The following is a 14,139-nucleotide window of genomic DNA, read 5'->3' on the forward strand; positions in this document are numbered from 1 at the left end:
ATTTCATAGGACTGCTGTGAGGATTAAATGAGAGAATGCAGGCTTATCACAATGCCTGGCACTTAGTATGTGCTCAGTAAGTTTTAGCTATTAGGTTTTTTTATAAGCCTACATTTTAAAGAAACACATTCTCATGAAGACCTGTGATAATAAAACTCATGTACCCAAGACTTTCCTTATAAATTGTTTAAAGTAGGCAACATTAAAATATTTCAACTAGTAAAAGCTGTGGGCATGATTTCTTCTTGTATATATAAGAGAAATTCCGCAGCAATGCAATACATTACATTTAGAAAGGGCAATTTTAAAATTAAGAATAAAACATCTAGGAGTTCCTGTTGTGGCTCAGTGGAAACAAGCCCAACTAGTATCCATGAGGATGCAGGTTAAATCCCTGGCCCCACTCAATGGGTTAAGGATCCAGCATTGCAATGAGCTGTGGTGTAGGTTGCAGACGCAGCTCAGATCTGGTATTGCTGTGGTTGTGGTGTAGGGTGGCAGCTGTACCTCCAATTTGACCCCTAGCCTTGGAATTTCCATATGCCACACCCACAGCCCTAAAAAGCAAATAAATAAATAAATAAAATAAAATAGAACAAAACACCTATATTTAAAGTATATAGACATTTATAGTTAAAACACCTTGGATATCATAATACCTTTTGGTAAATGATTTTTAAAAACAACTTTGTTGGTTTGTTTCATAAAATATAATCTCCTATGAAATAAGATATTATTCTCTTCCTTTTAAAAAAGAAAATGAAATTCTGATATGAGGACATTAAGGGACTTGAAAAATAACAGCAAATATAGAACACAAATTAAGGTTCTAGAATTGCCAATCACTGCTACAGTGATTCTAAACCCAAAAGCACATTTCCCCCCAAATAAAAGGGCTTAGTTAAATCTTAACAGAGCTCTTACCAGACTCTTAACACAAAGTCATATTAATCTATGCTACTCAGAGAAACTGTTCCTCAGAGATATAAACAAAACATCTACTGGATATCATTTTCAAGTAACTAGACCAAAATGTAATCTGTTCCTATAAAATACCAATCTACAAAATCATTTTTAAGAATGAAAAGTAAGCAGGTAACTAAAATTTTTCTAAAAGTTTTTTAAAGTCTAATTTTCATGTAAAACTTTCAAAAACTATAAATTAACTACATCTGCAAAATCCAACTTCTTACCACTTCTTAAATGTGTTTTAGGTATAACGAGTTCAATGAAAGCACCACAAAAGAGCTCTTGGCTTAATTTTTTTAAAAAAATCAATCAATAGAAGTAAATAATAATTTGGGAATTGATTTGTTTATATCTTTTGTTATAAACTTTGATTTTATATAGAAATAGCTTATAAGACTGCTTCACTATTTTCATTTAAAAATGTAATTTTAATAGAAACTTTTAAAATAACTGAAAATTAAAACATACACAGCTCTACTTAGAGAAACTTCTTTTTCTTAAAATATCTTCCATCTTTCCTATCAATATGTACTACCTGGAAAGGCGCTGTATGTAAAATTTTCCAGAACAACCAAGAAATATTCTACTGAGACAGAATCATTTGGCTTTCACAGAATTAATTTAGCTGAGAAGTTCTGGATACAATGATAAAAAAACCTTATTATTCTTTTTCTTATTTACATCTACCACTCACCCCATCTACCCACTTCCACCTTGAACTAATTCTTTCCATCAATTGCTTTCTAATTTAATATTTATAGATTTATAATAATTTCTTATAGTTCACATTAAACACTATAGGTTAGAAAGAGAAAAAAATCATCACATACCTGTCCATCTAAGTCGAATGCTAAGCAGGCTATACCATGTGTATGAACATCCTTTAGAACTGATACGGTCTGCAGAGTGTATGAATCCCAAACACAGATATAAGGCTCTTTCCCAACTTGTCCTGTTGCTACCAATACTCGTTCAGGATGCAATGCAAGGCTGAAAAATAAATAAAGAGATTTTTTTTTTTTTTGGCTGCACTCACAGCATACAAAAGTTCCCAGGCCAGGAACAGAACCTGTACCACAGCAGCAACCCAAGCCATTGCAGTGACAATGCCAGATCCTTAATCCACTGTGCCACAAGGAAATTCCAACAAACAGATTAAAAATTGCTTATAGAATTTTCATACCAATGTAAAAATTAGACTTCAAATATTTATCCATTTAAGTTACTTTGGATTTAAAGTAACTTCCATTGGAGTTCCTGCTGTGGCTCAGTGGTTAACGAATCCAACTAGGAACCATGAGGTTCTGGGTTCGAACCCTGGTCTTGCTCAGTGGGTTAAGGATCTGGCGTTGCCATGAGCTGTGGTGTAGGTCGCAGACACGGCTTGGATCCCAAGTTGCTGTGGCTCTGGCATAGGCCAGCAGCTACAGCTCTGATTAGACCCCTAGCTTGGGAACCTCCATATGCTGCGGGAGGGGCCCCAGAAAAGGCAAAAAAACAAACAAACAAAAAAATTCAATATCATACTATATATTTTTGCTAGGACAATTAGGCAAGGAAAAGAAATAAAGGCGAAGTAAAACTATCTCTGCTTGCAAATGACATGATCTCATATAGAAAATCCTGGGAGTTCCCCTTGTGGCAGTAACGAACCCGACTGTATCTATGAGGATGCAGGTTCGACCCCTGGCCTTGCTCAATGGGTTAAGGATACAGTGTTACTGTGAGCTGTGATGTAGGTCTCAGACCCAGCTTGGAGCCCACATTGCTGCTGTGGCTGGTAGCCACAGCTCTGACTCCACCCCTAGCCTGGGAACTTACATATGCTGCAGTTGCAGCCTAAAAAGAAAAAAAAGAAAAAAGAAAAAAGAAAAAAAGAAAAGAAAGAAGGAAAAAAAACACAACTTTTTTTTTTTTGGGGGGGGGGTCTTTTTGCCTTTTTCTAGGGCCACTCCCACGGCATATGGAAGTTCCCAGGTTAGGGGTGTAATCAGAGCTGTAGCTGCCGGTCTATGCCAGAGCCATAGCAATGCGGGATCTGAGCCGCACGCATCTGTGACCTACACCACAGCTCACGGCAACACCGGATCCTTAACACACTGAGCAAGGCCAGGAATCAAACCCGAAACCTCGTGGTTCCTAGTTGGATTCATTAACCACTGAGCCACGACAGGAACTCCGATAAAATGAGGGGGAAAAAAAAAAAACAAACAATCCACAACTTTTGAAATCAGACAAACCTAGGTTCAGAACTTGGGCTTTTCTCACAGGCTTCTGGGTAAATTACTTAGCTTTATTTTCTCATCTATAAAAAGCAAATATATTGAAAAGTAAGTAGTGTGAGAAAAATATTCCCAAACTTAGAAATCAGGGAGGAAAAACACAAAGGTCCTCATAGTTTAAGTCCACATACAATAGGTCAGAGATATTCAAAGTATCCTGTTGGGATTGTGACTGAGATTGAATTAAATCTACAGATCAATTTGAGAATTGACATCTTAACTATATCGAGTCCTCCAATCCATAAACATGATGTATCCCTCTGTTATTTAGGTCTTCTTTGCTCTTTTTTAGCTTCGTTTTTTCTTTTTCTTTTTTCTTTTTTTTTAGTTGTTATAAATGGTATTGTTTTAAATTTCAGTTTCTAGTTGTTCATTGCTAGTATGTAGAATCTGACTTATGTGTGTTGACCCTGGATCCCACAACCTTGCTAAATTCATTTATTAGTTTTAGGAAGTCTGTGTGTATGTTTGGTAGATTATTTGGAATTTCCTCTATAAGCAATAATGTTACTTAGAGGCAATTAATTCCTTCCTTTCCTCTAAGTATTTTATCTGTATTTCTTGCCTTATTGCACTGGCTAGAACTTCCAGTACAATGCTGAATTAGGAGTGGTAAGGGAGGACATCCCTCTTCCTGATCTTGCAAGGAAAACATGCAGTCTCTCGCCATTAAACATGATATTAACTATAGGTTTTGTTTTTTTTAAACAGATGCTGTTATAGTTAAGAAAGTGGCTCTCAAGTTTACTAAGCATTTAAAAAAACATGAACAGATGCTGAATTTTGTTATATTCTTTTCCTGAATCTACTTAGATGATCATATAATTTTCCTTCTTTAGTGTGTTAATACAGTGAATTATATTAATTTTCTAATCCTGAACTGGCCTTGTATTCCTGGAATGAACTTCATTTGGACATGATCTATTATTCTATGAATGGATTTCATTTGCTTATTAGCTTATTTTGTTGAGAATTTTTACATCTATGTCAATGAAGGACAGTGGCCTGTAATTTCCTTTTCTTCTAATGTCTTTGTCTAAATTATGTACTGAATTAATACCAGTCTCACAAAACATGTTGAGAAGTATTTCCTTCTATTTTTTGTAAGAAATTATACGGAACTGGTATTATTCTTTAAATGTTTGGCAAAATTACCAGTGAAATTATCTGAAGTTTTCTGTTTGTTTTTTAAAATTTTTAACTACAAATCCAATTACTTTAACAAACATAGAGTTTTTCATGTTACCTATTTCTGCTTGATGAGTTTTGCTAGTTTGTATGTTTCAAGGGAATAGTCCATTCCATTCAAATTGCCAAGTGTCTATGCATAGAGCTGTTATTATATTCCCTTATTATCCTTTTGATTGTTTCTGGATCTGCTGTGATAGTCTGATGAATACTGGAAATATCTGTCTTCCTTCTGTTCTTGGTCATTTTAGCTAGAAATTTATCAATTTAATCTTTTTGAAGAACTAACTTTTGGTTTGATTTTTTTCCTATTGTTTTGCTGTTTTTATTGATTTCTGCTCTTTATTATTTCTTTCTTTCTGTTTGCTTTTGGGTTTAGTTTGCTCTTCTTTCTCTAGTTCTAAGGTAAAAGATCACTGATCTGAGACCTTTCATCTTTTCAAGCATATGCATTTAACGCTACAAATTTCTCTTGAAATAATGCTTTAGCTGAATTTCAAATTTTTCTTTTTTCATTTTCTTCTAATTCAAAATATTTTCTGATTTTCCTTCTATTCAGTGATTTTTTAGTTTGCTTTTATTATGTTCAGAGAACATATTTTGTATGATTTCAATTCATTTAACTTCGTTTAGGTTTGTTCTATAGGATATGAACGATATTGATAAGTGTCCTAAAGGTACTAGAAAGAATGTATATTCTGTTATTATTGACTTATGCTGTTTACTACACTCTAAGCAATAAAGTCCTTTATCTCTAACGCAGGAATTTCATGTCTCTGCCAATCCAAGAAACAATAAAAGTCTAACTTATTAGTTTGTGAAAAAGGTAAAAATATATCCCAGGCTCAACTAGTTTTCAATGCTGTTGTGACATTAACACAAATTTAGCACCTTAACACAACACAAATTTGTCCTCTTGTAGTTCTGCAAGGCAGAAATCCAGTTACAGTAAGGCTCAGCTGAGTCCTCTGCTTAGAGTCTTACAAGGCCAAAATCAAGCTATCAACACTACTTCATCTCTTTCTGAAGTCTTAGAGGATAAATTAGCTTCCAGGTTTATTCAGAATGTTAGCTGAATTCAGTTGCCTGTGGAAAAAGGACCGAGGGTTGTGTTTTCCTGCAGGCTGTCAGTTGGGAACTTCTCATTTTCCTAAGGCCACCTTTATTTCTCATAATGCTGTCACCTCCATTTTCAAACCAGCAATGGCACAATGAATCCTTCTCAAGCTTTGAATCTTTCTGACTTCTGCTGCATTTTTTCTAACTCCAGTTAGAAAAGTTGTTTTTAATCTCACCTGATTAGACTGGGCCCATCTGATAATCTAGGACACTCTCTTAAGATCCATACCTTAATTATATCTTCAAAGTCATTTTTGTCATATAATAATATATTCACAAATTCCAGGGATTAGAGAATCTATATCAGGGGAGGGGGTAATTGGGCTACTACACAGACTCAGATATTGAGTCTACTAGGAAAGTATTTCCAATTTTGAATGTTTCCATTCTAAATATTCCATTTTTTACAGCTTCTGTCTCTTGCTGAGAACTTATTTCATTTGTTTCATGAGCATTATCCTTTCCTTCACTGCATGTAGTTATAACAATTGCTATAAATTACTTAATAATTCCAACATTTAAATCATGTTGGGGCTGACAACTATTGTCTTTTCTAAGTTGTTAAGATTTTCCTAATTCCTTGTTTGGTAATTGTGGTTCATACCCTGGCCATTTTGAATATTAGTTTATAAACTCTGGGCCCCATTAAAATCCTCTAGAAAATGTTGATTTTTGCATCTTTGTTTCAGCAGGCAAGCAGATTAGTTAGCTTCGGGGCACATGTCCCAACTCTCCTTCTGTGGTTCCAATCTTTATTCAGTTGTTAAAGCCTTTGCCTACTACCACATGTACACCCCACAGGGGCTAATCTGAAATATGGATGATTTTAATTTAGTTCTCAAAGACTTTGATATGCCATTTCCAGTCAGTTCCAACCATATGCAGCATACGAGTGTGCGTGGAACATCAAGTATAGCTTGAGGAGATCCCCTTCCTGAGCTCTTTGCTCTCCATAAATTCCCCACATTCCCCATTTCTCAGAGGCCCCTCTTCAGTGTGTATGACTATGAAGTCCAGAATATGGGCCTCTGCACACTGTCATGTACTTCCTTTAAAGGGTCTGCCTCTAGGAAAAAAAAGCACTTTGTCAATTTTTTTAATTGGTTAGGTGTCTATATATATATATGTGTGTGTGTATATATATATATATATATATACACACACACATATATATATAATTTTTTATTTCCCCAATACATTATTATTTTTTTACTGTACAGCATGGTGACTCAGTTACCCATACACATACACATTCTATTTTCGCACATTATCATGCTCCATCATAAGTGACTAGACATAGTTCCCAGTGCCACACAGCAGGATCTCATTGCTAATCCATTCCAAAGGCAATAGTCTCCATCTGTTAACCTCCAGCTTCCAATCCATCCCACTCCTTCCACTTCCCCCTTGGCAACCACAAGTCTATTCTCCAAGTCCATGATTTTCTTTTCTGTGGAAAGGTCCATCTGTGCCATATATTAGATTCCATATATAAGTGATATCATATGGTATTTGTCTTTCTCTTTCTGACTTACTTCACTCAGTATGAGAGCCTCTAGTTCCATCCATGTTGCTGCAAATGGCATTATTTTGTTCTTTTTTAATGGCTGAGTAGTATTCCATTGTGTATATACACATCTTCCTAATCCAATCATCTGTCATGGACATTTGGGTTGTTTCCATGTCTTAGCTATTGTGAATAGTGCTGCAATGAACATGCAGGTGCATGTATCTTTTTCAAGGAAAGTTTTGTCCAGATATATGACCAAGAGTGGGACTGATGGGTCACATGGTAGTTCTACCTATAGTTTTCTAAGGTACCTCCATACTGTTCTCCATAGTGGTTGTACCAGCTTACATTCCCACCAACAGTGCAGGAGGGGTCACTTTTCTCTACACCCCCTCCAGCATTTGTTATTTGTGGTCTTATTAATGATGGCCATTCTGACTGGTGTGAGGTGGTTAGGGGTCAATACATTATTACAACTGTAGGAGTTCTTGATATATTTTAGATAGAACTGTTTTATAAAGTGTAAATGTGTTTTCCTAGTTTGTGGATTGTCTTTTCATTTTCTGAATAGTATCTCTACCATTAAAAAAAAAAAAGGTTTTAGGGAGAACCTGGTTAAGAACCCGACTAGTATCCATGAGGATGCAGGTTCAATCCCTGGCCTCACTCAGTGGGCACTGTCTCAAGTTGCATCTCAGGCTGCAGATGCAGCTTGGATCCCAAGTTGCCATGGCTGTGGCACAGGTCTGCAACTCCAATTCGATGCCTAGCCTGGGAACTTCTATATGCTGTAGGTGTCGTCTTGAAAAAAAAAAAAAAAGATTTTAATTTTTTAAAGAAACTTAACTTTGGACTAATTTTAGACCTTAAAAAAAGTTGCAAGAGTAGTTAAATAAGTTCTCATATTCCTGATCCCATTTCCTTAACATAAACATCTTACCAGGCCATCGAACAGTGATCAGGAAGAGAAAATAAATATTAGTATAATACCATTAAATAAACTACAAATTTTATTCAAAATTTACCAGTTTTTTCTATCTTTTTTTTCTGTTCCAAAATCCTATCCAGGATTCCAGGCTGCATTTAATTGTTATTTCTCACTAGCCATTTCCAGTCTCTGTACAGTTTCTTAGACTCTCCTTGTCTTTCATAAATTACACTTTCGAAGAATTCTAATCAGTTATTTTGTAAAATGCCCCTCAGTTTGGATTCATAAGATTTTTTTTTTCATGACTGGAGTGAAGTTATGAATTTTTGTCAAGTGTACCATAAAAATTATATTTGTTCTTCTTAGTGCACCATATCAAGGAGTTTAGGATATCAATATGTATTATTACTGATGATGTTTACCTTGATAATTGCATAAATTGGCACCTGCTAGGTTTCTTCACTGTATTTTGTGTGTGTGTGTGTGTGTGTATGTGTGTGTTTGTTTTCTTCTTTTTAGGACCACACCTGCAGCACATGGAAATTCCCTGTGCTAAGGGTGGAATCAGAGCTGCAGCTGCAAGCCTATGCCACAGCCACAGCAAAACCAGATCCAAGCTGCAGCTGCAACCTACACCACAGCTCAAGGCAATGCCGGATCCTTTAACCCACTAAGTGAGGCCAAGGATCGAACTGCATCCTCATGGACACTATGTTGGGTTCTTAACCCACTAAGCCACGAGAGGAACTCCAGTTTCTTCACTGTAAAGGAAAATTTTGTAGTTTTTATTTTAGGGTAGATGCTTTGCGACTATGCAAATTTTCTTTCTTCTCAAACCTTCACCCACTAATTTCAACATCTATTGGTGGATACTGCCTGAAACAGTTACTACTATAGTATTCACGTAATGTGATCTTATTTTCCTCTCTTCTTCTACACTTATTAATTGGAATTCTACTATAAGGAAAAACTATCTTTTCTTCCTTATTTATTTATTTAAGCCATTGTTCATTTATATCAACTTGAATTCATGGATATTTATTAGACTCAAAGGTCAACAAACTTTCTATGTAAAGAGAAAGACAGTAAATATTTTAGGCTTTGAGGGCTACATAATCTCTGTCACAACTACTCAAATCTGCTGTATACCACCAAATCAACCATAGATAATTTGTAAACCATGCATTCTCATTAGGAGCAGTATCCCCTCTCAGAGGATAAAAATTGGTCCTTGTGTGTGTAGAGGTCTTTTTTAATGTATAAAGCACAGACATACATAAGGTACATAAACTGATATACAGTATATCTGCGGTATTAAAATTTTGTAGCGGGTTGAGGCAAGTGGGGGAGGGGACCTAAAAGGACTCCTTACAAGGATAAGAATGAAAAAAAAGGCTGCAAAAATAAATAGTCGTGTCTATTTCCCAATAAAAGTTAAAAAAATAGGTGGCAGGCAATATTTGGCCTGAAGTCAGTTGTCTGATAACTCTTATTTTGTTCTATGCGTTAAAACTCAATACTACGATTACTTTTTTTTCAGCTAAATTGGTCCATCTTTGGCCTTTAAGAGATCCTTCCGGTGGGCTCCCTTATTCTTTCTTTTTTTTTTGTCTTTTTTTTGTCTTTTTCTTTTTTGTTGTTGTTGTTGTTGTTGCCATTTCTTGGGCCGCTCCCGTGGCATATGGAGGTTCCCAGGCCAGGGGTTGAGTTGGAGCTGTAGCCACCGGCCTACGCCAGAGCCACAGCAACACGGGATCCGAGCCGCATCTGCAACCTACACCACAGCTCACGGCAACGCCGGATTGTTAAACCACTGAGCAAGGGCAGGGACCGAACCCGCAACCTCATGGTTCCTAGTCGGATTCGTTAACCACTGCGCCACGACGGGAACTCCTCCCTTATTCTTTCAATAAGCCACCATCTCTTTTTGCACTTCCTTACTTTCTTGCACCACAAAATATTCCAGGCTCACCTAGTAGTTTTCCTGTTCCAGGCCTGTAGTCAACTACTTCTCCAGGAAGCCCTAGTTCTTTATTTATTAGAGAACGATGTTTAGAAAACAAAATCTGAATTTCCTGGTAGCCTAGTGGTTAAGGATCTGGTGTTGTCACTGCTGTGGTGTAGGTTTGATCCCCGGCCTGGGAACTTCTATATGCCACAGGAGCAGGAAAAAAAAAAAAAAAAACCTCAATTCGAGTTTAATTTTGCATATGGTGAATATAATTAAGGTTCATTTTATTCCCCATATGGATACTCAGTTGTTTTTAACATCATGTGTCAAAAAAACTGTCTTTTGAGCGTATTTATATGCTCACAAATCATCCGGTAGAAAAATCATCAAAAATATTGATATAGGATAAAGGGAGAATTTCTGGAACAGGCAAAAAAGGGTGGGATCTTATGCACAAGTGGAAGGATCAATGTGAGAAAGAAGCTTGATGTACTGTTGATGGGTGGGTGGAATCTGAAAGTTCTCTTCTGATAGCTCTGGTTTCCTTAATGAGGAAGAAAGCATGAGTGTTTTTCTAATATTCTTGAAGTCAACTTAATATCTTATAATTAAGTTTTATCCCACATGCTGCTGAACATATAAGGGAACTCAACAACACAGACTGATTTGTGAGAAAGATGACAGAAGTATACATTTCAAGGCATATTCCTATCCTAAAACATTTAACTAGGTGACTACCCTTCCATATTGTGACACTATCATTTGAAATACATGGAAAAAAGAGTCCTTTTTTTTTGGGCTATGTCTGCAACATGCAGAAGTTCCAAGGCAAGGGACTGAATCCACCCCACAACAGCGACCCAAGCCACTGCAGTGCCAACCCCTGGATCCTCAACCCATACAACACAGAATTTCTAAAAAGATTTTTTAAAATTTAAGTTCCTTTTCCTATTACTATTTCTGAATATTGGAAATTAATTAGGTAAGAGTACTGTCATCAGGTCCCACAATTACATATTAAGTTACTGTAAGCATTTAATCTCTAAATTTATCATAACTATAAAGTAGTAACACATTAAATAAAAATAAAAGGGGCTGTCTCCTTCGAGGTGGTTATCTTCAAATATTTCCCTTCTTACATATAATTGTGCATCAGCATTTTTAAAAATTATCCTCACAAACCATAAATATGCATTTTTATACTATTACACAATCTTTTTAAACACTTCACTGATAAATTTTGTGTTCTTTTGCTCAACCTCCAAACTTCCTCATGGCCACAGTCCCCCGCCGCCATCAACCTCCTCCTTTGCAGCTGAGAAGCCTGCCTTGTACTCAATGAACAACACAGAAGGAACTAGAGGAGACACCTTGTCCACAACAAATTCACTAACCTAACTACAACTGTTACAGCAGACTCTGATCTCCCTCTTGTAAAATGGAAAAAAATGCTATCTATTCCACACACTCTTCACTTGTGCTCTGGATCCCATTTCCTTTACTTTCGAGTACTTTATTCCTAGGACTATGTTTTCTGGAATTATTGCTTCCTCACTACTGAATCATTCCCATTAGCATTCAATACTTACTGAAAAAAAAAAAAAACAAAACCAAAAAAACCCCAAAACTCCCTTAACCCCTCACCTATCACTCTTACTTTCTTTGCTCCCCATTCACTGCTAAACTCCTTAAAAGAGTTGTCTCAACTTTTTCACTCCCTTACTTTCTCAACATATTCCAATTAGGCTTCCACTCCTTCTTCATAAAAAGTTCTTTTCAAGGTAATGTGTGATCCTGTCAAATCTAATGATCAAATCTAATGTCCTTATCAAATCTAATGATCAAATCTAATGTCCTTATTTTCCAACACTTTTCCATAGTATTTGACACAAATGACTACTCTTTCCTTTTTAGAAACACTTGCCTCTTTAGGCTTTCCTGACTCCATAATCTATTAATCCATCCTTCTCCACCTCCTTTGCTAGGCCCTATCTCCCACACCCAACCACTAAGTGTTAAAGTGTCCAAGGACCGTGTCTTGGCTGTCTTTCTTTCCTTTCCCAGATAATTTCATCCAATCCCATGTCTTTAAATACACATATACAGCGATAACACCCAAATCTATCTCTCCAGGGAAGAACAATGGGTATGTTACGAGCAACTCACATTTAATAGATCCACAATTTTTTTCCTTAGTTACCATCTAATCCGTTCCTTATCATAGTAAACGGCATCATTATGCACTCAACTGCTCAGACTAAGAATCTAAATTTAATCCTCACCACTTTTCTCTTCCTTATTTATCACAAACATACCATGATCCTGTCCTATTGGCATTATCATCACATCTGTCTTCTCTGCTACAAGCCTAATCTAAGCCACCTGCCCTTCTTCCTCTATTACTGCCCTTTAGGGCTTTCTTAACATAGCCAGACTTATTTTTTATTTTTTAAAACAATATGTTCCACTTAGTTAAAATCCCCCAACAACTTCCTACTACAACTAGAATAAACTTCAAACTATCTAATATGGTACTTACAAGGCTCTATAAGATATACCATCACTTGCTTCTTAAATCTCAACTTCTATTTTCCACACTCTAGCCACAATGAACAATGATAAGCACACAGCAAGTATTCAATCAATATTTGTAGATGAATTTCCAAAGAAGCTGCTAGTGTTAAAAGAAAAAAATTAATGAAATAATCCTTAATGCACAAAAAATCCTTATGTACAGTTTTTTTTATTCCCACATCATTATTTAAAGCAGTAAAAACTTGAAAGCTACCTAAATGTTCAACATTTAAGACATGGTTAAATAATTATGGTACACTCACAGCATGGATGGACTCTCATGTGGTAATTAAAGATGTATATGGGGAATTTTTCACAATACTGGAAAAAAGTTATGCTATAATGCTAAATAAAAGGCACAGGATCCAAGATTTTATATACAGCGCAACCTTAATTACTTAAGAATACATGTATCAGACACCATCTGCCAAAACTCACATAAGAAGAAATTAATGATTTGAATAGGCCTATATTTATTAAATAAGTTGACTCATAATTAATAACCTTTCAAAAGAGAAAGCATCAAGCCCAGATGGTAAGTTCTACCAAACACTTAAGGGAGAAATTATACCAATTTTCTATGATCTCTTTTTAGAGGACAGAAGCAGAGGGAATGCCTCCTAACTCATTAATGTGGTCAGCATAACTCTAATACTAAAACCAAAGACAGCACAAGAAAACTACACATCAATCTCTCACACACACAGATACAAAAAACTTCAACAAAACAATTGCAAATTAGATCTAAAAAAAGTATAAAAAGAATTACATATTACAACTATGTGGAATTTATCCCAGGTATGATTTTTAAAAATCAGCTGATAAGATCCATCATATCAATTGGCTAAACACTATATGATCATAACAACAGATGCAGAAGAGGCATCGAACAAATGCCAACACCTATTATGATAAAAACTCTCAGGAAACCAGGAATACAGGAGAACTCTGTGTCAATCTGATAAAGCATAGCTACAAAAAACCCACAGGTGACATCATACTTCATGGTTTGAAACTCTAAGCTTTCCCACAAAGACCAGGTACCAGTCATGTAAGTTCCCCTTTACCACTCCTTCTCAACATTGTACTGGAAGCCCTTGCTAACTCAATAATTCACAAAAAGGAAATAAAAGGTATACAGATTGGGAAGGAAGACAAAAAAAAATGTCTTTGCAGGGAGTTCCCATTGTGGTGCAGCAGAAACGAATCCGACTAGGAACCATGAGGTTTCGGGTTCGACCCCTGCCCTTGCTCAGTGGGTTAAGGATCCAGCGTTGCCGTGAGCTGGGGTGTAGGTCGAAGATGTGGCTCAGATCTGGTGTTGCTATGGCAGTGGTGTAGGCCGGCAGCTGTAGCTCTGATTAGACCCCTAGCCTGAGAAGCTCCATATGCCGAAGGTGTAGCCCTAAAAAGCAAAAAAAAAGTCTTTGGAGATGAAAAGATAATCTATGTAGAAAATCCAAAAGAACCAGCAAAAAAAAAAAAAAAAAAAAAATTCCTGGAACTAATAAGTAACTATAACAATGTTGCAGGATACAATTAATATACATAAATTAACTACTTTCCTATATACTGACAGTGAGTAAGTGTAATTTGAAAGATAAAATGCTTTTTTCTT

General features: G+C 36.1%; 1 protein-coding gene across 1 annotated transcript in view; it reads right to left on the bottom strand.

Annotated features, from left to right (window-relative positions):
• Window positions 1-14,139, bottom strand: part of EML5 (EMAP like 5) — a 197,929-nt gene that overhangs the window by 164,318 nt on the left and 19,472 nt on the right. The window contains exon 2 of the mRNA XM_047797659.1: window positions 1,800-1,959. Within this exon, the coding sequence (XP_047653615.1) occupies window positions 1,800-1,959 (160 nt within the window). The remainder of the gene's footprint in view (window positions 1-1,799; window positions 1,960-14,139) is intronic.

Source organism: Phacochoerus africanus, chromosome 9 (assembly GCF_016906955.1).
Source record: "Phacochoerus africanus isolate WHEZ1 chromosome 9, ROS_Pafr_v1, whole genome shotgun sequence".
NCBI lineage: Eukaryota > Metazoa > Chordata > Mammalia > Artiodactyla > Suidae > Phacochoerus > Phacochoerus africanus.